The sequence below is a fragment of the Lissotriton helveticus genome, chromosome 1_1 (assembly GCF_964261635.1).
Source record: "Lissotriton helveticus chromosome 1_1, aLisHel1.1, whole genome shotgun sequence".
Classification (NCBI taxonomy): Eukaryota; Metazoa; Chordata; class Amphibia; order Caudata; family Salamandridae; genus Lissotriton; species Lissotriton helveticus.
Genome location: NC_136057.1, coordinates 352,510,720 through 352,537,833, shown reverse-complemented (window position 1 = coordinate 352,537,833; position 27,114 = coordinate 352,510,720). Strand labels below are relative to the sequence as shown.

The following is a 27,114-nucleotide window of genomic DNA, read 5'->3' as shown; positions in this document are numbered from 1 at the left end:
GTGTGTTCTGTTTCTTACAGTTTGTTTTTCTAGCTTTTACCTGTAACCTACACTTGGTTCCGCTACTTGTGCATCCTGCTGCTTCTTTGTCTCAACTACTGACCTGCTTTTCGCATATGGTGCAGACGATGCCAGAGCTTCCCCCGGCCCCCTCCGCGCAATGCCAGAGCTTTTCACTCCAAAACATCACACTAAGCTTGCCCACCTTGGCCCCTCCGCCCTCAGCAGACAGACAGCAATATAAGACCTACAGATAGTGCTCGTGTGTTTTCACACCCTCTCGCCGTCTGTTCCCCCTGCTGCGTCATCAAAGGCTTTCACGGCCGGCCGGACGTGCTTTCAGTTTCACTGCCGGCCGGCGTAAAGTGCACTTCAAAGGCCGCTCTCCCTGCTCCGCCCCCTGTAAGTGCTCTGCTTCTTCAACTAGGAATCCAAGAATAAACGCCTTCATAAAATCACCAGCTTTCCTTAAAGCACTGACATCTTTCCACGTTTCTTGTATTCAGGTTGAATCGGACTTGAAGCTGCAAGTGTTCTACAATTGCAAAAATATTTTCATCCAGTTCTCTTTTAACGGGGTGTACCTATGTGCGGGCACAGGAACTTAACTCATTTAATCTTTGTGGCCCATGAGACAATCCCCGCTGCTCGTAGGAAAGTCGGGTCTCTTGCAGGGCCTGCGTTGGTTGCTCATGTCCATAGTGGCTCCCAAATCCCATTTTCTTTTACAATTGCCGCTGCTCTTGCGAGTTAAGCTGATGAATTCCTCACCGGTGCTGCCTTTTCTGTTGTGCACCTCCATGGAACCCACGGCCTCCATCCTCCGCCGCATGAGCTCTGTTTGTTGTTTGTGGGTGCTTGCTTATTTTAAAATATTCAGTGATAACCCCTAATGCGCTCTGTAAATTGTTTTAAGTTGTATACTTCAGCGCTAACACCCGATGCGGTCTGAAAATGCTTTGTTGCTTGTATTGGGATGAAGTATTAATATTATTTTTGTGGGTGCTTGCTTATTTTAAATGCTTCGGCGATAACTCCCCCCACTCATCCATGCAACGGCACTCACACACGCAACGCCACTCACACACGCAACGCCACTCACACACGCAATGCCACTCACACACACAACGCCACTCACACACGCAACGCCACTCACACACGCAACGCCACTCACACACGCAACGCCACTCATCGACGCAATGCCACTCACACACGCAACGGCACTCACACACGCAACGCCACTCACACACGCAACCCACTCACACACGCCACTCATCCACGCAATGCCACTCATCCACGCAACGCCACTCATCCACGCAACGCCACTCATCCACGCAACGCCACTCATCCACGCAACGCCACTCATCCACGCAACGCCACTCATCCATTTGCAAAACAAAAAAGGTCAAACTCTTCTATTGCGAGACCTATTGCATTTTCAATGCTTGTTTGTTTTACTGTCCATCACTGCCAGGAATATCCTGGCAGGGATGGACAGTAACGGTAAAAATAAAAAAATGATCCTCACACAGTTGGAGAAAACTCCTATGGTGTTGGGGTCATTCTCTTTTTCTTTTCCAAAATTAAATTCCTGCTTTCTGAGGGTTTTTGGGAAAATAAAAACTTTTAACAGCTTGATGTAAGCATCAGTCACCAATGAGGGCTCACACCAAACCTTTAACAGGCTTTGTATGAACCGCTGTGATGGTCGTTTATGCAAACCTATAGTTTTCACTGGATAGATTAAAATCAGAGTGACATACGTAAGTACTCAGCCACCCTGATTGTCTTTACTCCATCGGCCAAACTCTAAATTGGGTCCTAAATCCTTTGGTTGTGTTGACTGCAGGTATTGTCATGTCCCACAACAAGATTGCCATCTTTCAATTTGATTTCTGCCATTTTAATGAAAATTAATAATTCTATACAACATAGATAGAATGGCAAAGTGATTTAAGTGACAACTGTATAACTTTAAAGTAAGCAGTAGGTATAGGGCTAGCGTGCCTTCGTGTGAATGCTGTAACTCCACCTGTCATGATGTGGGATCAATGACAGCCAGCAGGTTCACCTACAACAGAGCCATTTCAAAGGTGTGAATTATGGGAGGCAGTTGTGAAGATGTAGTAGTTTTCATCTATGTACAAATACTATTCTATCAGTATCACTAGTGCAGCCTAATGACAAACCTTGAGATTGCATTGACAGCCTTTTAGCTTCAGTTTGAACCAGGTATTTGAATTGTAAATTATAAGTGGACTTCATCATGTCTAATGTCCCTTAAAAACAGGTCGTCTGAAATAGAGTAGCCATCTTCTTCCTACAAACAGGACAAACACACAGGACCTCCCCTTTTAACCCCAGCAAACTCTCCTTCAGATGCCACTCATTGACCTCTCTCTCAAAGATCAAAGATGGATGCTTCACTTTCTCGCAGCTACTCCAGGTAGCCTTCCTCATCAATGGACTCCAACCCTCTGATCTCAGGTGACCTTCGTGCAGCCTTCACCGCAGCTCATGTGGAAGCCCTGGCTAAACCTGTGACATTACCCCCCCTTGTCCCAGTCATTACCATAGTGAAGAGGTCCCGCCTCCCGACAGACACCTAACATGCTAGTCTGTTCTTTATTTTTTTATAAAAGCTCCTTCCACCTGCCTCCTTTCCAGCTTGTTTTCCTGTCCTGAGACATTCAAGATAAGGCGCTATGACATGCTGTAAGGTACGTGTTTGTTTTTGTGCATACTCGTAACTGTATTCAGGGTATCAACGACTCCTCGGACTTTTACCAGGCTACTGGCTCTGGGTGCAGTATCAGGGGTTATCTGTTTTTCCATATCTTGATGATCCTTTGATTTGTGCTTTCTCTCTCCCTAAGGCTCTGCTGGCGGTGGAGGCCCTGTTTCAGCAATTGGGCTGAACCTGGCAAAATCACAGCTGGTCCCTGTTCAGCGGTTGCAGTTTATCGGTGCTGTTTTCGACATTTAGATGGGTGGGTTTCGTAAAATTAATAGAAACTGAGGACACGAACAGCATAATCATTACAGGGGATTTTAACCTAAATATGCTTAGCACCGCGGCTCCCGAAAACATCGACGAGGAGGACCCGTTTTCCTGGGAGCAAAACTATCAAGACATCACCTCGGGAGGTAGAAGTACGAAAACAGCCAGCAGCCTGTTGGCCAAATTGGAAGAGCTGGGCTTCAGAGCTCTGAACGGCAGACTCCCAGGCGATCAACCACAATCAGCAACATTCCATAGCACTACGGCAAGCTCCACAATTGACTTCACATTCATCACTCGCAGCATGTATGAAAGGGTGAGAGATTTTCATATCTGCACGATGGACTATAGTGATCACCTCCCCCAGGAAACTACGATAGATGCACCCGTAATACCAAGCCCCCCAGGCGGCAGCAAATTAGGTTCGGAGTTTACAACAAACGAAAGACGAATAAAGTGCAAACCCAATGACCCAAAAAACCTCCTATTACAAGCGAAGCAAACACTAGAAGAGGCACAACTTGCATCCCCAAACTTAATCATATGTTGGGAGGCATTCACAAAAAACTTAAGAGACAAATCCGAAGGAAAAAGATACACAAAAAAAGATGGAAAGGGAAACAACGTGAAACACCACAGCCAACACAATTTCAGGAATGATATCCGGCTAAAAAGGCTGAAGACGCAGATTAATTAACACTATGCGAAGAGTAAAAACAGATCCCACCGCTTGCCAGGCGTTGAGACAGCTAAAAAGCAGGCGCAGGAAACTAATATGGGAATTTTAAAAAGATGCCGACGAGCCCTCTTGGGGAAAACTTTTACACAACGCGAAAACAAACAACAGCGCACAATTCTGGCAAAAGATCAACAGCTTGATTAACGTGCAAAGCCAGGGGATCGAATCCCACGTGACGGAAGAGGCCTGGACAACTTACCTCGGCACATATTTTAACGATTCCCAAGAGCCGTGGACAGAATCATGCAACACTAAAATCTGCTGCAAAGAACAGAATCCCTCAAACAAAGAAACCTCAGTAAGTGAAGAGGAACTACTAATCACGAACGTACAAATATGCAATAGGATCTCAAAAGGGAGAAGAGAGGGAGCACCTGGCCCAAACGGCATACCGCCAATTGTATTCAAACAAGAGCCAGAATACTGGGCCGCTGTCCTTAAACCAACGTTTGAAAAAATATGGCGGACTTCAACAATCCCACGCTCATGGAGGGGAGCAATTATCTCCCTAATATACAAAAAAGGAGACCGAAGTGACCCAAGAAGCTATCGCCTCATAGCCTTGCTTGATAACGAGGCAAAGTACTACGCGGCCTCTTACTCCAAGAGCTAACATCATGGGCGGATGAAAAATTAGCAATCCCACTCAACCAAACCGGTTTTAGGAAAAATATGGGGACGACCACCAATATATTAGCCCTACCACTTTTGATTGGCACAGCGCTGGAGACAAAACAATCTCTATACCTGTGCTATATCGAGTACAGCTCCGCCTTCGATTGCGTAAACAGAAAACTCCTGTGGCAAAAATGAAAGGGAATGAAAATCCCCTCAAAACTGCTGAACCAAATAATTATTTTGCACAGCGATACCTGGGTCCAGGTTAAATTGGGATCAGGAGATTTCCTAACCAAGAAAATCCCAACCAGCACAGGAGTAAAGCAAGGATGCGTGTTAGCGCCAACCTTATTCCACCTTTTTATGGCCGAACTATCAACCATTCTAAATGAAAACAACTCTCACGCTCCGAAGCTAGGGGGCTTCCAGCTGTCCAATTTATTCTATGCGGACGACCTAGTGCTAATTATCCGGACCCCGATAGGCCTACAGCGGCTCCTTGATATCACCTCGCAATATTCCAAATCAAATAAACTCAACATCAATTATGACAAAACAAAAGTCATGTGCCTTAACCACTGCAAAAAGAAATCGACACGCAGCTGGTTTATGGACAAAAAAAAATTGGATGCCACAAACAAATATCGTTACCTGGGTGTAATCATAGATCATAGGGACAGCTTCATATCACAATGAGAGGAAATAAAAAAGAGAGGCCTAATGACAGCTGTAACATTAAGAAACCTGAGAAACAAAATTGCTGGGCCAAACCTCTCCCCACTAATAAAGCTGATCCAAGCCAAGCTGATCCCTTCCATCACCTACGGAAGTGAAGCAATGAGAGGCAGGGATGCTGAAACAGTAAATGGAGTAATAACAAAAGCGATGCGTATGATCTTTGGCCTTCCTCGGTACACTTCACCGGCGCAAATTAGACTTGAATTTGGGCTAGTAAAAGAAGAGTTGGCACGCAAGGGAGCCTACCTCAAAAGTTGGTACAAAATCAGTAGGGGAGAGGCAAATACTCTTAATGCATTACTCTAGAAAGAACCTCAAACCAAAAACAACAGCCCAGCAAGGTTTTTTCTGGAGGATGCAATAAAGCAGCTGGGGGCGCAACAACTGTGGGATCTTCAAAGAAACCTGGCAGGCTTTAAAAAAGCAGTAAACAACGTTGTCAGGAAAGAATCTCTTTTACAGGACAAAGATTCACTGACAGAGCGAGCCCACGAATGGCTAACTGTAAACACCTACAAAATACTTGCACCGCAATTGTATCTTTTGACCAGTTTCACCTAAAAAACAAGAGCTATTCCTAAAATACCGGCTAGGAGTACTGCCCTCTGCAGACCACATGGCACCCTGGCTGCGTCCTTTAAAATCAGCAAAATGTCGCCTGTGCGGGAATGATGAGGAAACCATCCTACACCTCATCACTACCTGCAAGGAGATGCAGCCTGAACGCAGGAATTTGCTGAGAGCAGTATTCAACGAAAAGGGGATCAGGTCCTGTAGGCAACAGTCCTGGCTTGCTTTTCAGGTGACGAAGTCCAAATGGCTTGTCGACTGGTAAAATACATCGAAGCCTTAGAAGCTAGAATCACCTTAATGAAAGAATAAATGGACAAAGAAAGCGTACACTCCACACCCCTAGAGTCAACAAACATGTGGTCCACACATAAGGCAGGTACCAGATGAGACCACCACTCAACAAAAAAGGGGATCAGGCCCTGTAGGCAAGCAGCCCTGACGTGCCTCTAAGTTGACGAAGCCCAAATGTCTTGTAGACTGGCAAAATACATTAAAGCCGTGGCAGCCAGAATCACTACAAATAAAGAATAAATGGACAATGAAAGCGTACTTTCCACACTCTTACAGTTAAAACAACACTTGGTCCACAAAGAGGCACAGTTGACCTATAGGTATAAAAAATGGACAGAGGAGCGAAATGCACGGACACACAGGGAAAAGGAATGGCTTCCCTCCGATAAGGATGCTTCCTATAAGGAATGTGGTCTGCAACGCATCCGGAAAGGGAAAGGGGGCAAGGTTAATCCACTAGAAATTACCCCGGAGGAATCGCAGAAGTGATCTAATGGCGGACAAACATTTACTCTCAAAAATCTTTTTATCACTTTTTAATTTTTCACAAGAACTACCGCCTAGGCTTCTACAAATATCTTTTTTAATTCAACTTTTTTTATTGATTTTTATCAATGTTGGTCCTTTTGTAATGGTTTTTATTAACTGTACAATAAAGTATTACTTACTTACCTTCCACCTGCCTCCTTTCCAGCTTGTTTTCCTGTCCTGAGACATGCAAGATAAGGCGCTATGACATGCTGTAAGGTACGTGTTTGTTTTTGTGCATACTCGTAACTGTATTCATGGTATCAACGACTCCTCTGACTTTTATCAGGCTACTGGCTCTGGGTGCAGTATCAGGGGTTATCTGTTTTTCCATATCTTGATGATCCTTTGATTTGTGCTTTCTCTCTCCCCAAGGCTCAGGCTGGCGGTGGAGGCCACCATGGACCTGTTTCAGCAATTGGGCTGAACCTGGCAAAATCACAGCTGGTCCCTGTTCAGCGGTTGCAGTTTATCGGTGCTGTTTTCGACATTTAGATGGGTGGGTTTCTATTTCCCAATGCTCACAGAGAGACACTGCAATATCTTCTGTTGGCCTTCTTGTCTCAGAAGTAGGCTTTAGCTCAGACTTGGTTGAGTGTGCAGGGTTATTTTGGCTTCCACCAAGGCAGTGGTTCATTGTGCCTCGTCTTCGCCTCAAGCCTCTCCTCAATAATCTGTTGTTCCACTGAGATCCCTTTCTTGCAGATTTTTACTCTCAGGTTCCTCTCACCCCTGGTGCAGGATTGTGGCTACATACTCCCAACTTGGAGAAGGGGATCAGTTCCCAGCTCCCTCCTCCCAGTCTGTAGGGTTCAGGAGCCACACTGGAGTCCTTGGAAGCCAAGGGTCCACGGTCTCTAAGGCACAACACTTGTTTCTAAAGTTAGAGTCGGTGACTTTCCATGCAAACAGCTTGAGCCGCAACCTGCCTTCTTTGATTCTTTACCAGTTGTCAGTGCCCCTGTTCAGGGGCGTCTGTCTTCAGTTCAGAGAGCCCTGGATTGATCTATTTGCCTGTTCCCACAATGCCCTCCTTCCCTGGTTCTGTTCGGAGGTGGTTTGTCATCAGGCGTGGGCGATGGATGCCCTTTCAATTTCTTGGCCCTCTGATTTTCTGTATGCCTTCCCTCACATTTCCCTCCTCCTGAGTTTGCTTCAGAAGATTCAAGTAGAGAGGGTGTTTGTAATCCTGATTGTCTCTTTTTGGAATCGTCACCTTAGATTTCCTCCGGTGCTTGGTAGTACCTGGGCAGTTTTGTTCGGTTACCAGTGATCCCATCCCGCTTCAGTTCCCCATCCGGTCCTTGGCCCGTTTCCACCAACTGAAGCTGACGGCTTGGATCTTGAACACTTAACGCAGGAATTTAACTCTTAAGTCTTTCAGTAAACACTGGGGTTCTTTTGTCAAGTGGTGTGCTTCTCAAGGGGTGGATCCAATTGCTGGGGAGCCGGTGAAGATTCTTGAGTTCCTAAAGAATGGGTTTTTGAAGAATCTTGCCCCCTCTACTCTGGCGCTTCAATGGGATTTTATCCATGTCTGAAGGGGGTTGGACGATGCCCTGGAAGGTATTGCTCCTTTGGTGGTTTGGTTGTTGCAGAGTTTTCGGCTCTGTCGGCTGGTATCTTCAGTGATTGTTCCTTACTGGGATTTGCCGACTGTGCTTCAGGGTCTCCAGTTGTACCTTTTTCAGCCTTTTTGGAGGCCGATTTGGTGTGGATATCTGCTAAGATGGCCTTTTTGTTGGCCATTACTTTGGCCCATCAGTTGGGGGAATTAGGGGCTTTACTAGTTTCCTACTCCAATTTAAAAATTTTGACGGATAGGGTGATTCTACGGTTGGATCCGGATTTTCACCCTAAGGTTTCTTCTAAGTTCCGTTTGCAGCTAGAAGTTATTCTTTCTGATTTCCCTGACAAGAAGGATGCTCAAGTTCCTTCTGTTTTGGATGTTCAAAGGGCTCTTCAGATTTATCTGCAGCACACTCAGGGGTTTCACCTTTTCCCTACTCTGTTTGTGTCCTTTGGCATGGTAACTAAGGGGAAGAAGGTGTCTACTTCCACTATCAGTAAGTGGGTGCGCATGGCAGTTTGTCAGTCATATAAATCTTTGGATTCGGCTCCTCTGGCTTGGATTCAGGGCGATTCCACTAGGTCTGTGTCTGATTCCTGGGCTGAGGTTGCTTGTGGTTCTATCCCAGAATTTTGTAGGGCTGCTACCGGGCAGTCACATCACACCTTTATCAAGCATTATCAGCTAGATGTGTTGCATGTTTCAATGGAAGGTTTTGCTGTTGGTGTTATGAAGGCAGCTGTGTCATAAACATGATTTAATAAAACATTGAGTTATTTCTTGAGTTTTTAAGTGTCAAGCTGTATTCTTGTGTTAGGGCTCTTGAAATCCTTACTATGATAATGACTGGGATGAGGAGGTCCTATGAGAGGGTAATGTATTGTTAATTACCGGTAATCTTCATTACCCTTATTAGGATCCTCCTTGTCTCAGTCATGTCCTCTCCCTCCCTCTATTGTTGTGCCTGATCTTGTTACTTGCAGGCATGGAGGCGGGTAGGAGGGGCTTATATAAAAAAATAAAGAACTAACTAGCATTTTAGGTGCCCGTTGAGAGGCGGGACCTTCTCAACATGGTGATGACTGGGACGAGGAGGACCTTAATCAGTGTAATGAACATTACTGGTAAGTAATGATACATCATTTACCAAATTGTGGCCCACAAGCAGCAGCTTTCCCTAACGCTGTCTCGCACTCTCTAGTTACCCCTCCTCTTAGAGCCTTCATGTGACCTAGCTGGGCTCAACCACTATCAGTCAGGCACTGCGGCGTTACTCCTTTTCAGCAATACAGGCTGTACCAACCACTCTGAAGAGAACTGAGGTTACAAAGGGCCACACCCAGACGAAGTATTAATATGGTTAATAGTTGCATCTGTAGGTCAGTGAGTGAGTCAGGCAAATGGACACACTTATTTTATTCTCCTTCCTGCTCTGTGGTAATATCATAGCCAACGATGGTTATCAGAGAAACGGATGTTGCTTTGGGAAAGCTCCCAAAGCAATAACCATGATCACATACCATGTGTGTATTTACCAAGCAAGTTTCAAATGGGTATCAAAGCTTTGGTTAACTTTGGTTTTGCTTTTTGTAATCCATCAACTCACCAGATGCGGCTGTGGCTTTCCCAACTGGTCGCGAATATGGTTAAAGAGGGTCATGAAGAGCTCGGCTGCATCTTGCTGGACGAACACTGCCAACAAAGACATCATGCACATGAGGTCAGTGATTCAGAGCAGCTGTGTGTATCAAATATAATTCACAATGTGGCCTTTTTTTCAGCAAAAGATAATGAAAATGGAGATAATAATTCACGTATTAGTCCACTAGTTAAAAGAACATGAATAAATAGAACCTATAAGGTAACTCTCAAAATGACATATGCTGGCCTGAGGACCACATGAACTCAAAAGTCACCTGTTTCCACTTCCAGGCAAAACCAGATAAACCAGCAAAACCAGCAAAAAAAGAATGGCTAGATGACTGCGAAGTTCAATATTTTCCAGGCTAGTTTTGTTTCTTGGACATGGGCAACAAGACTAGCTAGCTATATAGATGGGAGGAACTATTTGAGTCATCAGGTCCAGCCCCTCCATTGATGCAAGAAAATATCACTATACTAATGTAATTTTAGTTTTAATAAAATCCCGAAACAAGATGAGTTTTCAGTTGCTAAACATGGAAGCGGTTGCCATGGTTTTATGAGACACCCTTAGTGTTGTTGCTTGTGTCTATTATGGATTCACGCAGTGGCAGCTTTTGGCATTCATAAGTGGTGAGACTGGGCAATACAAGCAAAATGAATTAAAATAAGTAATATTGCACTTACCAGTCAATCCAACGGACGTCGCCTCGCTCTTCTCTGACGATCGTCGATTCCAGCTGCCAACTGTGGTTCCCTGATGACATTCCCAGCACTTCTCTCATGCTGGGAATACCATTATCATCATGAGAGTAGCGCTGGGATTGGTATGAGCAACCTGGTTCGCTGCACAGACAGTAACTGGGAGCCAATGGCAATTCTCCAACTCAGCTGTGCAAGACAGCCAGGTTGGAGAAACCTTAGTGCGCATGACGGTTTGGTCGGCCTAAGACAGCTGTCCAAACCATCATGTGCACTTAAAAGTGCCCACCACCACTTCCTCTGCCATGCCTGTCACAGGGGATTGCTGGCTCTGCCTCGCTGAAGATTCGTGTTGGTGGCTATCCGGCATGCAAAATTAAATGATAATAAAATGCTTTTATCATTTTACTTTCCATTTTAGCAGAGATACAGGTGCATTCTGTGCTATGGCCTTAAAGTAGTGTTCTTCTTCCAGAAGGAAGAGGATGCAACATTGAGTGATTGCACAGAATTTTTACAGATGTGTGCATGTTGTCTGTCACATCAATGATTTTTGTCTTGTCTGATATGACTACCACTGTAATGATTAAGGGCCTCATTAGGATGGTGGTGAATCCGCATCCTCCGGGCCGGCGGAAGCCATCGCCGGCCCGGAGGATGCGGATTCACCGCCGCGGCCACATCAAACACCCACCGCCAGATTAGGATGGCGGTGGGAATGTGGTGGGACCAGCGGCGGACGGCAGGTCTGTCCGCCGCTGATCCGCGGGTTTTGCCGGGCCATTTGGTGGCGGTGTCTACAAGACACCGTCAGCCAAATTAGGAAGCATGAGTAAACATGCTTTTCCGCGGCGGTTTTTCCGCCGTGGAAAAGCATGTGGACCTTTGCTTCTGGGGGGCCCTTGCGGGCCCCCAGGGTAAAGGGTGGTGGGGGTGCACATGGGGGGTACCTATGGTACCCCCCTGCATTTGCATGCACAAAGCGGCAGGCACCGCACGGTGCCTGCCGCTTTGTGCATGTAAATGTGAAACATGCTTTTTTAACCTTGCGGCGGGTGCTGCTTCAAGCAGCACCCGCCGCAAGGTTAAAGATCCAGGATGTGACCGCCAGGTTGGCGGTCACATCCTAATTTGCATGGAGGGACCGCCGCTGCCCATGCGGACGGTCCCTCTTCCACGGGGATGGCGGACGGACGCAGGTCCGTCCGCCATCCTAATGAGGCCCTATATAGTGTAAACTGAGATTCAAGTTATTGCTCTGCATGTATTGTAAATACATACTTCTTAAGTAGGCGAATGTGCATCTCTTGTACTTGTTGAATGGGTGCTGTAGCTGACTGTAGGTTAAGGTGTGTGCATTATAAATGCATAAAGGCTCTTATCCAACTGACAGGGCCAGCTTGTAACGTGTTTTACTTTTGTGAAAGCAGTGTTCTTTAATTTTTACACTTTTACATAAAACATTGTTTACTCATTCAAACAATGTATGTTTATTCCTTTAATGTTTCTTGTTCTTCTCAATAAGCATTGTTTGTAAGTTAGTTTTAAACTTGGCCTATAGAAGGAAATAAGATTTTCTTGAATTGAAATAATTCTTAATTGCATGCCTAGCTATGCTACATCTAATGTGCCTCTTACATTTTGAATTTAAGCTGAAATGTTGATGAAGGAATGAATTTCATTATATTCTTTAGCATTGGATATGCTGGCTAAGAAGCTTTTTGCTACATACCTGCTTAGTAAATATGTTACTATCTGTGAAAAATGCCTACATGTCTCTGACTGACTGGATCACTATTTATGATCACATACAAGTACATAAGGAATCATACGCACACCTTCATACAAGGACCATTCTGTGGGGCCCACATATGAGGTTTTGGTTTTCACTTTTCACTAAATCCACATAGGTATCAAAGTCACATTTGTAATGCAGTGTTCACTGTAAGTGAAAACAAATGGATACATGTGAGAAGTTGGCCTGATGTGCAGTGTTCACTATTCTAGTGATCACTATATATCAGTCCAAACAACCCTTATTGATGATTGGTTGTAAGTCAACCTTATAGACCAGCTATCCTAGTAGCATGGATACGAGCAGTCTAAGGCTAAGACTCTAGAGGGCGTGTTAAGCCAGCTGTTTTACCATCACATTACCCCTTGAACACCCAGTGAAAGGACACCACACAAGTGTTATGAAAATAAACAGTGTATTTATTAGAATCACAACAACCCTGTACTCTTTATGAGGACAGGGTGCTAGGCACACAACAAAACTCTTACGAAAATACTTAAGTTAGCACGTTATACACAAATGCCCGAGGAGCACGAAAAACCATATACTCTAAAAGTGGAATGCGAAATTACTAGCAGGTAAGTACAGTACTAATAGGCTTTGGAATCGCTAGGACTTGACTAGGGAATCGTTAGATTACTTCTAGGAGACCTAGGGGACTCGGGTGCAGAGTGTGCACTCTCACGCGGGATGCGGGACAAAGTCTATGGAAGCTAGTAAAGGCAAAGTTAGTGTTCACGGGCGAACCCGACCTGGTAGGGAGAAAACGACAGTGGATCCTGACCCTAGGATAGTGAGGCTATGCTGGGACACCGAAGTGCCGAAGTTACCTAGCCCAGGGGCTGCAGCTGCATAGGTCTGAAAAGACGTCGGGAATCTCGTTGCCGGACCAGGAGCCTGGAAGAAGGAAGTTGCTGGCAGGCGACCAGTGAAGAAAAGTTCGATGGATCCAAGCCTGGATCAAGGAAGAAGAAAACCTGAAAGCAGAGGGGACCAAGTTCTTGAATCACTAGCCAGTGATTAAGTGGGCACCAGGATGGCACCGGGCGAAGTCACCGCAGTCAGGTGAGTGGGCGCTGCTGGGCTCTGCAGTCTCTCGGACCAGGAGGCGTTGTCGGCGACCAGGATGGAGGTGCGAGCTGTCCCACGAAGGTTCTTGCTGTCGACGTCGCTGGACCTAGGATTGGGCAACAAGTCTTGGCAAATGCAAGGCCCACGCGGTGGACCTAAAATGGCGTCTTAGCCGGACCAGGAGGGTCCAGGGTACTTCTCCGATGGAGGGAAGCAAGGGCCAGTCTGGAGCAACCAGACTAGCAGCAGTGATGTCGTCGGGCGTCGTTCAGAAGGCCACAAGCCAGCGGGCTAGTAGCCAAACAACGCGGTGAGCAGCAAAAAGCAGAAGGGCCCCACGCAGATCGTGGAGATGCTGGGAGGCTGCACTTCGGTGCCGGAGCTGCTCAGGGTCGGGGCTTCTCGGACCCCAAAGCACTCACCAGGAAATTACTCGGCGGGCTTGCTGTGCAGAAGTCGTGCAGTCTTGAAGATGGCCGGTCCCTCGAGGTCTCGTCACACCCACGAATCTCAGCGTGACTGATGATGTAGGTAGAGGTCAGAGGTGCCAGGGAAGCCGGTTCTCGTCGAGCTGGGCAGTCTTGATCCGGAGGAGAGACTTGCAGCAGACCGCAGTGTTCTTAAGATGGTGCCTGCGGATGCAGGGTGACTACTCCTTAGTCACAAGGGAGAAATCTTAGGAAGAAGTCTTGAGTTCCTTTCGTGGAAAGTAGTTTCAGGATTCAAAGATGATCTGATTTGGAAGGGGGCCAGTTCCTACCTTTATCCTGTAAAAAGGGGCTGGCACGCGACTAAGTCCTGCCCTAGGGGTGGGACTAGGAGGGGGGTGGTTACACCCACTTCCTTGGCGGGCTTTTCCCCAGCACAGGGTCTGGAGTGACCCTGGAACTGGTTCCAGCCAGCCTATGCACAGTGAGCACCGGGGTGCCACGTGCAGTCACCTTCCTCTGAAGCCCTGCCTACCTACAATACACAAACCCTGTCTAGGACGGTGCTGGCACCGCCCCTGGCAGGAAACCCTTTGTCCTTATCTCCTGCTCTGGGAGGACTCCCAGCAGCAGGAGGGCAGACTTGTGTCTCGGTGGCAGCATCCATTTTGTGGATGCTAAGGCTCTGTCTGATTTTAACCGGGGTTAGGGGTTACATACATGTCGTGTCCCTCTAGAAGGGTGGAATGCTAACCCCGTCGCCAGAATTGGCGAGGGGTTAGTATTCCAATTCGTATGACACCTTACTCGACATGTTTTGATAAAGCGATACCAGAGTTGGCATATAACCGCGAGGATTATAATGCACTTAAGAGTATATGGTATGCGATATCATGGAAACGGCTAAGGGATGGATCCCGAAAGCCGCAGACAGGCTCAGCTCATGCCAGAGCACCATCTCACACGATTCCCAGCACTCTGCCTTCAGGATTGTTAAGGCCTGCCATAGGAGTGACTGATGGGAGATCTGTGTGTCCATTTTAGGGTTAGATATAGGTATACTATATCTAAAGCAAGGGGTGAGTACACCCCCTTGCCCCAGCTGTCGTGCAGCCAGTTGTGTCAGTTTAGATAGTCAGCCCAGGGGTGGCATAATACATGCTTCAGCCCCTGGGAGACTTCTGGGTACCTCAGCCCTGGGTACAGGGACTTAGAGAGGGCCCAGTGCCCATTCAGTACCTGAGTACAATTTGGATAGAGAGAACAGCTAGGCTGTGGGTCTGATTAGCAGGACCACAGCCAGGGAAAGTCGTAAACCAGTGCAGCAAAAAGCAAAAATCTGGGTGATCATAGGATTGCAGACCCTACTCTCCTACAATACACAAATTAAAAACAGAAAAACATGGCTATGTGACTAAGTAGGATGGCAGTTTTTAATTAAATTGTGAGTATTGACACAGAAAACATGGCACGTCTGACCACTGGAAGCAAGATATAAAAGTCAGTGTTAGCAAAACAAAATATGTCGCAGTGCATTTGTTTTCTAATTTTCTGTTGTGTTCCTAGCCCCTACCCAAACTTTTTGGCCTTGATTTTTCTTAAAAGACTGGGTCTTTCTTTGTGAATTATTATCCTTATCTGTTGAGTTGTTTGTCTTGATATTGTTGCTATGTTTCATTTCCTTGGGGTACATTTGATTGCCTTCCTTGTTGGATCATCCAGTTATGGGCCAGTGGTCCTGCTTGGCTCTTTTCTCCTTCCTGATGTCAGAGGTAGCTTGTTGTCTTGCTAAGTTTTATCAAAGCAATGTACATCTTCTATCAAAATCAACACAGATTGACAAAGGAGGCTTTTTTCCTTGTTTGTTTTTTCTCTTAGTTTAGACCCTCAAAAGGAGTCTCCTGTCACCCGTCACATATAATATTCTGTGCAGGGTGGTGAAACGAGTTAATAAAGGATTCAAACTTTTCTCAGGCAATTTCAAAGGGCACTTGATAGACCTACAGCATGTCCAGTCCTTGGCAGATTGCAACACCCACTATTGTGTAGGTTCTGTGTCACTGACCCTGTGCAGGACCTGCAGGAGTTGCATTTCGAGATTTTGGTGCTAAAACAGACCATAGTGCTGTGGTCAATCCTTTCAAGTGACCCCTACTTTACTGGGGTTCTAGTTAATCTACAATAAAGTTTAGATTCGCTTAAGGTGCTTTCTGATTTTCTCCCTGCACAGTTTAGTCAAGATCTCATTAAGGTGGATAATTAGATTAGTTGTATTTGTAGCCTTTCTTTAGCTTTGGCAACTCCATTAGTAGCCAACCCAGATGCCTCTTTGCAGTGGTGTGATTTTTTTCGGGCAGCTTTTAAGAGAATGTTTGAAAGGCTGTAATTTGAGTACTCATATGACTTTATTATGTTGTGGGTAATGAAAATATACAAAGGATGATCTGGTTCCTTCTCAGTTCCTACATCTTTTTTTGACCGCATTGATTTGGCACTTTTGATTGAACATCGATTACCAGAAACTCAAAGGAAAATTAGGAAGTTTGGAGTAGGCTACTCAACATTTCCAAAGAGTTTCTCACAAAACCATTATCAAGCGAAGAGCCTATGGAAGCAGGAACTGTAAGGGGGCAAGAATGAGAAAGAGAAGCGTCGCTAGGCTGGGCCGTGTTTGTATTGTGGTGGTGCTCAGCACCTGAACAAAAGTGGAGGTTTAAAATTGTTCCCTGAAAAACATGGGAGTGCGTTGTCTCCCTTACATCGGGCCTTCTACGACTAATACTAATAATACCTAGCGCAGGTATAATGTAACGCATGGCTTTACAATGTGACGGATCTCCCTAGATGAGCCACGTTGTGAATTGCCCACATTTTTCACGCTGCCGCTGAATCCCTAAAGTGACACAATGGCGGCGCAAAAGTGTCGCAATGGGCTTGTAAATCTGCCCCTGGATGATTAGTCTTCTGGCTGATAAAAGGAAGGAGACTGAGAACCTTTCTTAATAGTCTCAGGGCGCCAAAGCAGCTAGCTGCAAGCTAGCTGCAAGCTACTTTAAGTGGTAGACCATTGTGAGGCTGGAATCCAGCCCCATACCAAGACTCTTTATCATACATTTGGGGTTGGGAAGTCTCTCCAGGCACTCTACAATGGGGGCAGGAGTGATTTTTCTGAGATTATTGCCCAATACCATAACCTCTGTCTTATCTTCATTAAGTTTCAGTTTACAATTAGCCATTCATTTGGTTACTTCTTGAAGATAAGGGGCCAGGCTGAAATGACGTGAGCTGAGGTCAGAGGAAATTGGGATCACCAGCTGAAGTATCATCAGCATAGGAGACCAGTGTTAGACCTTGCACAATATCAGCCAGGGGGTACATGTAAAGGTGAAAAAGGATGGGACTAAGAAAAGACCTCAGAGGCACCCCACTGTTCAAAGGAAGAGTGTCAGAGTAACAAAGGTGATCTAGCTCCTGGAATGTTTTATTCTCTATGAAGGAGGATAGAAATTTCAAATCACGTGTGTCAATGCCTACTTTTGATATCCAATGTATAAGTATGGGATGATTTACCATATTGAAGGCCGCACTGAGGGGCAAGATGATAATGGCTGTTCATCCTCCTTGGTCAAGCGTCTCGATTCCTCGACCACTGCCAGCAAAGCTGTTTCTGTGCTGTGATCTAAACCACATTTGCGTCGGGTGGAGGATTTTATTAGACTTCAGGAAGGCAGAGAGGTGATTGTTAAAATGTTTTTCAAGACGTTTCGAGGCTCCTGGTAGTAGAGAGATCGGCCTGTAGTTACTCAAATAAAGGTAGTCAAAACAGGGCTTTTTAAAGAGTGGTTCAACTACCACATGCTTCAATTGTGGGGAACCTGCCTATTGAGGAGGGAAAGATTAAGCAGAGTATCTAAAGTGGGAGCTATGCTATCAGACTCTTGCCTAAGAATGTGAATAAGGACAGGATCAAGAGGAGATCCTGACTTTATTACTCTAAAGAGATCCGTGAGAAGGCATAAAGTAAACTCAGGAAAAGAAGAGAGGGACTCTTTAGGCTGTTTGAAAAGGCCACCCAAGGAATCCTCAAGGTTTGAGCTATCGGGGAAAGAGGAGTAAATATCCCCAAATTTCCTCTGAAAGAAAAAAGTCAGGTTATTACTATGCACTGTCGAGGCTTCTGGGGCGGGGCCAGAAAGCTTCAACTCTATAATATGTTACAGAATCTAAAGATCTCTTTGAGAGAATTGTCAGGAATCTTGATTTTAGAGGAAAAGTAGGCAGATTGAGCTGCCTTTATTTCAGCATGTTAAGACCTAATGGGGTTCCTATGCAGACGTTTGCTGGCTTCATCATAAGATTTCCCCCAACTTCTCTCCAGGCGCTTGCAATCCATTTTAAAGGTAAATATGTAGTTTTTAAACCAATGGGATTTCTTTACTTCGTTGGTGATCATATGCCACCTTTCACGAAGGAAAATAACTATTTGACATAACTTGTTTGGATTGCTCAAGTCTGGTTGCCTCCAAAATAACTACCCAATCCTCAAAATTTAGTTTGGACCAGCGTCTTTCTAGTCGACTACCCAACGGCATGGGGGAAGGGGAGGAGGGAGCAGATAGAGTGATAGAAAGCAGAAAAGGATCCGACCAGTTTATAGGGGGCTTTGCATCTGTAGGTTGATCATATTGGTAAACACTAGATCAATGGTGTGGCCTTTCTCGTACTTAGGGCTCTAAACCAATTGCAACAACTGTAGAGAAGCAAGATCTTGTAAGAGACTTTTAGAGGCACTATCATTGGTGTTGTCAATATGGATGTTAAAATCTCCCAGCAGTATAAAATTGCCCTTATGTATAGAGTTGCAACCGGATCAGAAAGAGCCTTTAAAAACTGAGCAGGCGAGCCCGGCGGTCCATATAACAAGATTCCAGAGAAGGTGAACGTGGGACTAAGTGTTAAAGTTAAAAGCAGGCTGTCACAATTCAGAACTTGAGGAGGTGAAAACATGCCTTTAAAAGTTTCCTTGTAAATAATGGCTATCCCACCGCTTCCTTTGCCAAGCTGATCTAATCTGTTAATGCAGTAACCAGATGGCAAGGCCTGGAAACATTGGGGCCACAGCCCTCATGTAGCCAGGTTTCGGTGAGAAAACGCACATCAAGTGCCTGTTCCACTAGAAGAGCATATATATCCAATTTATGAGCAGCTAAAGAGCGGGACTTAGCCATGAGTGAAGGTGTGTGGTCGCAAGTGGTTGACTGAAATGAGCTGCGGGTGCCAGCCGCAACTTTCACACACCAAGGAAGATTAGCCAAGATCAATGGAATGAAGGCAGGGGCTCGTTAGCGAGGTTTGAAGAGCTTGCCATTGGCTGGCTGTATAACGTACACTGTTTGGTACAAAACTGGCATGATCCCTGGCCCCTGGTCCCGGATGGGTGAGGATGGGAGCCGATTGGCTTGCCTTTGGCATGCCAATTGCGCGTCCGCACTGAATCCCAACTTCAAAGAACCATCTGGAACACTAGAGTGCGTCACGGAAAAATGGCGGCCAACAAATATGCAAATAAGCGCTAATGTACTATTTTTACTGGAATTTGCGCTGTTGTTCCTTTTGGTGGATTTACTCTGTCTAAGAACGAGAAAGACTTATTTACACTAACAAACTCTGCTCTATTTCTATACAGCAGCATCTTCACAATGAGTTGATTGTACCCTCTTCATGGTCTGCTGAGAAACCTTGGTTCTTCGTACAGTAGAAAGACCAAGATTTAAGGCCTTGCATTGCTTAACCGTACCTCCCTAGTTTGGGCGCCGCTCCCAGCAGGCTCAGCCTAGCGCCACAGTCTAGTGCCTTTTGCCTTGAGTTCTGAGACTGCATGTTCAATCCCGTGGTCTCAGGTGCTCACTCCATATTGCTCTTCGCACTGTTTGGGGAGTCAGTTTTGTATTAGTTTTCCTTGACTTCTTTATTTGCTTTTGTAGTGTAGTGTTGCATTGTTATGACACTTTTGGCAGTTCCTGGGCCACATCAGCACTCATCAGCACTCTCAGCTCCTACATAGAGCACCCTACAACACCAGACACTTCAAATCTTCTCACCTCAAATGTTCATGTTATCAGCAACGTGTTTAAACATAGGATTAGCACAGTTCCATCCACGCCAAGCTATAAAGGGACAAAGTCTTTTGCCATTCATACAAAAGTCTTCAACGATAGTATTTCCAAGTGGAGTAGTGTGGCTCACTGGTTAGAGGCGGCAGACCCGGGAGCAGAAGTCGGCCTGGGACCAGGGTTCAATTCCCGACGCGGCAGGGTTGTGGACTTGGGTCAGCGGACTCAATAATTCTCGCTTCAGTGCTTACTTTGATCAGGGGTTCCACTTGGCAACTCTGGGCATTAACTTGCCTAATCTCCACAACGGCCCCATCAATTCTGGGGATGCCTGGCTCCACTTTGGGGACTCCCAGCAAGGACCATCCCACAGGGAAAGCCAGGACGGGTTCCCCTGAGTTATACAGTGCCAGGAAACCTACGGACGGGTAGCAGTGCGCTTTACAAGCTCAAATACATTTACATTTACCAAGTGCCGTCCATGTTGTGCTGTAAAATGACAAAAGCCTTTTGCAACTCCAGGTACAGTAGTACAGCTTTGAATCAGTAAAATACCATCCAAGCTAACCTGGAATGAATAAAAAACAACCCGACACGTGTTTCGCTGTCTATACAGCTCTTCAGAGAGGTTTAACTTTGTACAGACGCAGGGAAGCACCCAGTATTAGTCAAAACAAAACCCTTTCTGGCTTAAAACCCACATAAATTATGCAAAAACTCTGGGTAGTTTCCAAGTTTAGGTGGGGAGTAGGTCCTATATAGAGCACCCTACACACCAGCGTCACTCGTAATCTGCACACCTCAAATGTCTGTTTTTCTAGCAAGGTGTTTAAGTATAGTATTAACACTTCCAGGCCAAGCTAAAAAGGGACAGAATCTTTTGCCACTTATAAAGAAAAGTCTTTAAGCATAAGATTAGCTAGTGCATTCCATGCACTCCTGTCATAGTATTGGATTGGTAAAATACCATCCAAGCTAACCTGAAATGAATCAAAGCAAACTCTGACACGTGTTTCGCTGTCATTACAGCTCTCTTCAGAGAGGTTGAGTTTTGTCCAGGCACAAGGGAGCACCCAGTATAGGTCAAAGCAATACCCTTTCAGGGTACCCAGTGCCCAAATGCAAGATGCTGCTCCCTTGGCCTCCACTGCCTTTCTTAAGCCCACCTACATCTTCACCCTCACCTCCTAGTATTACTCCCCTTCACTTCTATGTTGCAACTATCTTTTCTGCATTTGGAGCCCCAATAATGGAATACTATAGAATAAACTTCCTAACTTAGAAGACTGAAGTCTGTAGCATAAGGGAGCCCAACATTACCGAAAATATTAGGAAGCATTGACTACTCTCAAGGGCCTCAAAACAAAGAAGTATATGTGACAGTTTGTTACTGAAAGAGGACTTTTTAGTTACAGTAATACGATTTTTGCCTTCCTTTGTCGTTTTTTGAGGGACAATTACTACTGCGATTTTCGAAATGCTGTAGTTTATGTTGATGCATTGAATACTGCAAAAATCAATAAAGATTTAGGATTTCATATGCAAATCAATTTTGTTATCGCCCTTTTGCGATTTGGAAAATCACAGCATTTCCAAATTCAAAATGACTTTTTGATATGTACTAAACCCCTTTTGCGATTCTGAAAAGGCTTTCTGAATTTCAAAAGGGGTTTTTGACTCACTGAGAATAGCAATTAGGAGGGGTGTTAAATGGGTATCCCCTTCTAATCACAATGAGATGCAAGTGGGGCAAAAACCATTGAAAAGTTACCGACACCTCAAAGAAGGTGATAGATCACCCATGAATCAGAGAGGCTTTTTAGGAAATTATCTTTTGGAATCCTGTCATATCTGTCTAATACGTACTGTCTGTGCCCCCTTTTATTTTCTGTTTCCTTAGATTCTTGAATGCAAAGTTTATAATGGCATGTATATTCAAGAGAAATTATTAAAAGCCGCATTGATTTCAAGTTTTTAAATGGAAAGGCTTTACTGTCTGAATATTAAAATATAGATACACCCCATTCAAATGCTACTATGACTACTATTTCTCTAATATATCCTGCCCCTCATCCATTACAGAGATCCGTCCTAGCATTGCTATTACTACAACTGAAGTTAGAACAATGTATTAGCTGGGTCAGAGTAATGGTTAGTCTGGTGACTGCTGGGTTTCAAAGTGGAAGTGATGTTAGAAGAAGTGAAAGTGGCGAAAAGCTTCAGTTTCAGGGGATAAAGGCGCATTCAGAAGGGAAAGAAATTACGCTACACTGACGGAACATGCGCACTTTGCAAATTGCATGTAGTACAGTACCAAACCTGTGCTTAATCACACGTAGCATCTAAAACGTTAACATTTTCAGATGCTTTGATAAAGCAATATTGCATGCTTGACAGCATATAAACAATTCACAAATATGAACTTTTACAATGAAAACATTAGGTAATGAGAGAGCTGATGAATTTGGGGTCCCCCCTAACCTAGGGGGAGCACCAAGCAGATGCCTTGAACACAAAGAGCATAGACAAAAAGCACATTTTGTTGAACTTCAGTGGTGATCCCATTATTTTAGGACCACCCCAAGCACAGTTATTGGCAAAAAAACAATCCCAACCAAAGGCCCTGCAAAGCATTATGGAACGAGATTAGCAGTGGCAGTGAATATTATAGTATCCAATATCAAAATAATTCTACAAAGAGCTGCAGTTCACCTAGTTGTTACTAGATGTTCCTCACGAGTCAAATGCAAAGCATTGAAATTATTCTTACATCAAGCTACAGTTCCACTGGTCGTCCCTAGATGTCCCTCACGAGTCAAATGCAAAGCATTGAAATTATTCTTACATCAAGCTGCAGTTCCACTGGTCGTCCCTAGATGTCCCTCACGAGTCAAATGCAAAACCATTGAAACCCTTTCATCAAGCATTTGCATTTGACTCGTGAGGGACATCTAGTAACCACCAGTTGAACTGCAGCTCTTTGTAGCATTCTTTTGATATTGTATACTATATAATATTCACTGCCCACTGCTAATCTCATCCCATAATGCTTTGCAGGGCCTTTGGTTGGGAATGTTTTTTTGCCAATAACTGTGTTTGGGTGTGTCCTAAGAGGATGGAACCACAACTAAATCGTTCAATAAGATGTGCTTTTTTGTTTTCAAGGCATCTGTTTGGTACTCTCCCTAGGTTAGGGGGGATCCCAAAATTATCACATCTCCCACTGCTGACTAATTTTTCAGTTTCACCATTGTGTAAGTGTTCTATGCATTTTAGCATACAAAGATAGAATTACTTATTTTATCATTTCTAGACATGTACAGGAAGCTTTTTGCAATTATTTTGCAATATTTGCACAGTACAGAAAAGTACACAGTGTCTTCAGCTACGCTATGCAGGCTATGTGTATGACATAAAGTTTACAGTATACTACGTGAAGCTATGTGTAGTGCTGCTACGCAAACTATGCCCAGACTTAAAAGAAATCATATTTTAAAATGTAAAGGGTGTATTCCCTACAAACGTTTCGCTTGTTAATGGGAAGCCAGTGGAGCTGTTTAGGGTATGTAGTGACTGGTCATTTTTTTCAGGGTGAGCAATAGTCTGACAATGGCATTCTGGAGCCTTCGTAGGCAATCAAGACTTGTTTTTGACAGCACGAAATCCAAAGTGAAATGTATTAAGGCATTGGCAACTATAACTCTATAGAAAAAGGAGCAGAAAGGAAAGTAGCTGCATTAACCCTTTCAACTGAAAGAGGCAAAACTCGCCGATATCTGCAGTTTGGTGTTCACAGCTGAGAGTTACGGAAGATACAAAATTCCAAGCTGCAGTTGCATGTTTTGGGCAGGTACCAGGAAAAGTTGCTCATAAAGCCAGATCCCATCTGTTGACTTTTTTTTATAGATGGGCAGAGTTTCAGATTGCATTAGTTTAAGTTAAAAAAACACTCACCATCTATCTTTGTGTGCCCTCCCTATAGTGCAGATGGGAAGGTAAGAGGAGGGATAGATAGAACTGTTATAAAGCCAAAAGCTTATGTAACAGGAACGTTATAGTACTGACATAAAAATTAAATAAAATTAAGAATTACTAGTTCCTTGGGAACACGCCATAACAGGGGGTTTGGGTGACAAGCAAAAGGGCACAGTTGGACCACTTATATTCTCCTAGCCAAGAATGAGGAAATTTAGGATTAAGGTCAATTCAATACCACCAATGTCTGAGGTAGCAAAGCTTTGGAGCAGGATGGAACAGCCAGTGGTGTTGGCAGCAGTCAAGAGGTCTAGTAGTTTCAAGGCTCCTCCATCACCGTAATCCACCATCATCATAAAATCGCCCACAGCCAGGGTCACCACTAGCTTGGTTTCTCTACAGATCTAAAACCTACTTGTCTATTATGTAGAAGCTGATTACTTCAATTAAGCTTTGTAATTGGCGAGTCACAGTGTTTTTAAGTGAAGGCACCTATTGAAATAGGCCTGTAATTTGTTGGCTCGATTGGATCTAACAATGTTTTTTCAGTCAAGGATGCACTATTGCCTATTTCGTGCACTCAGGAAGAATCTCAGATACGAAAGACGCATTTATTATTTTTTTTTAGATAAGATACTGATTGTTTTTCATAGATTTAAAAACCAGAAATAGGATCATCAAGGAATCTTGTCTGTTTACTTTTGATATCAGCTTAATAAAGTTATCAGTGGTTATGGGATTATAAAAGAACCAAAATTAGAGGACAAGGATAGAAAATTAGCTGATTTAGGCTCAAATGCTATTGGTGATAATATGAACTTCCTCTCTAATTTTATGAAGTTATTCATAGTTGTTGATTGTTGATCATTGATTTTTAGAAATAAGCCTTTAGTGGTGTTTTGGGAGGAGGGAATCTTTCTTTGCCTCATATGACTTTTATCTGATCTAAGCAAGCAGCAGTATTTTCAAAGTTGGCAAGTATAATTTCCTGTCTCTAACAATGTAAGATTTCCTCCACTCAATCTCTAGTTTCTTAAGGAGGAGTTTTAAAGTCTACAGATAGGCATTTATAATTTCAATGAAACATTTCTTAGGTTTATATTTTTAGTTGAAGCACGGCTTGTGAGTTCCAGGATATTTTCTACATGAGTATACAGTGTATCAACCATGCTGGTGGGATTTGTATTGATCCATTGAGGGGTGAACAAGGCATAAGAGTCTGCATGTTTGAGGGTCATACCAGAAATGCTATAAATGTCATTCACTATGTTCTCATTTCTAGGGTTAATAGTTTTATTGTGATCCTAAGTTGAAATAGAGGAGGCAATACAGTAGTTGTTGGGCCATGGGATTTCTAATGATGATTTAGAATGTACTAGCCTATTGTTTGCAAAAATGAAATCTAAGGAATACTGAGCTTTTTGTATTTCTACAATCTTATGCTGAAATAAATTGATAACATTTATCTAGTGAAGGACCTCTTCTGGATTGATGTCAGTGGATAGTTCGCCCCATAAATTAAAGGCGTCTTGTATGATTAAGTTGGTGTAACAAGATTGGATTTGCAGCCACAGCTCCTTGCCAAGCAGAAAAATCCAGGGTAAGAGAAGGAGGCCAGTAGATAATCACATAATCCCCTAAACAACACACTTTTAAAATAGGAGTTTAGCAAAATAAATGCTGGGATGTTCTGAGGAAAATTACTTTGTTTTTATTTGAGATCTCCCTTAATATGGACATATTAAGTGAAGAAAACCATTGAGGAGGATTTCAGAAGGTCGTATGTCGAAATATCTACTGCAGAACCATTGTGCTATCAAAGTATTGTGGCCAATATGTCAGGTAAGTATAGACTTACTATTCTTAACTCCACATCTACCTTAAAGACATATATACATACATAAATATATATATCTTCAATGTACATATATGTGGAGTTAATTACAGTGGGCCCGATTCACAGAATGTACTTAAGACTCAATCCTAAACTTACTACTATTTTGGTATTCACAGAATGCACTTACTACTTTTGTCATTCACAGAATGAACTTACTACTTTTGGTATTCACCGAAGTTAGGATTTTGTCTTAAGTCTGTCTTAAGTCTGTCTTAAGTCTGTCTGTTGCCGCCATTTCAGGAAGTGTTGCTAGGGAGCGGAAATGATGTCATCACGCAGACGTCGCGGCCGGCGCTACTTGCAAGGGACTACTTTATTTTTTTTTCTAAATTTTTTAAACAACGTATATTTTTTATTTTTAATAGCCTATGTCCTTCTGCTTGCCCTGAGGTTTTCAAAGATGTCTTGGGTGTTTTGATTGGTGGTGTACTTTTCGAGTTTACCTGGCTCAAAGGACACAGTTCTCTCTTTATAATAGTAGTATAGATATATATATATGACAGCAATTTCTTTCCACGAAAGAAGGTGAGTCGCACTCCTTAAGGTGATTGCAAAAGTCTTTTATTTAGAAAGCAGATTTCTAGCCGTTAAGTGTCCCAATGCATTTCGGTCTAAACATAGATCTTTCTCAAGGGGGCTAGTGGCATCGGCAAGAGGAGGTGAGGTTAGTTGTCGTTGGCCTCGTAATTTGCATGTTTTAACCCCTCGGTGGGCGTCACTCTGGAGACTAAGTGATGTGGTTGCCCCCTGGTGAGCGCCGCAGTCGGCAGGTCAGCTGAGGCTCTCTGGTATTTGTAGTCCGCTCCTCCCTCTCTCATTGCAGCCCCGTGGGGGAGCAATGCTCGGAAAACATTTTCTTTGCTGCTTTACACCTTCGCCTCATAATTCCTATTTTCGAGGCAATGAGGGCCTGTTACCAAGGTCTGGTCCCTGGCGGCGTTCCCTGCCTAGTATTTGCTTGCGCAGTCAAAAGGTTTGGGTCCAGTTGCAGGCAGTAATGGAAGCTCTTTTGTGTGGCGATGCGTTCTCTGCGGCAGGACCCAGCTGCTTTATATGACAGCAATTTCTTTCCACGAAAGAAGGTGAGTCGCACTCCTTAAGGTGATATAATACATGTAATACTTACCTTTAATACTTACCAAAATACTTAGGGCCAGATTTACAAGCCCCTTGCGCCACTTTTGCGTCACTTTTCCCATGTTAAAATTGATGCAAAAGTGGCGCAAGGGCCTTGTAAATAAGCCCCTTACATTCAAATGTCATTTTTTTTTTTACTATGTCTTTTTTATACATCTGTCATATACAATCCAAGAGTGCCATCTACTGCCCGTTTAAGGTAATTTTAAATGTAATAATATAGGTCGATGACTTGGTAGTTGTGAATGCATTAGTGGTTAAATGACTCTTGATTTAGGTCGTTGTTAAGGAGTCGTG

General features: G+C 44.1%; 1 protein-coding gene across 2 annotated transcripts in view; it reads right to left on the bottom strand.

Moving 5' to 3' along the window:
- Positions 1-27,114, bottom strand: part of USP18 (ubiquitin specific peptidase 18) — a 204,968-nt gene that overhangs the window by 74,466 nt on the left and 103,388 nt on the right. For both annotated transcript variants that reach the window (XM_078673597.1, XM_078673596.1), the window contains exon 5: positions 9,665-9,750. In XM_078673597.1, the coding sequence (XP_078529723.1) occupies positions 9,665-9,750 (86 nt within the window). The remainder of the gene's footprint in view (positions 1-9,664; positions 9,751-27,114) is intronic.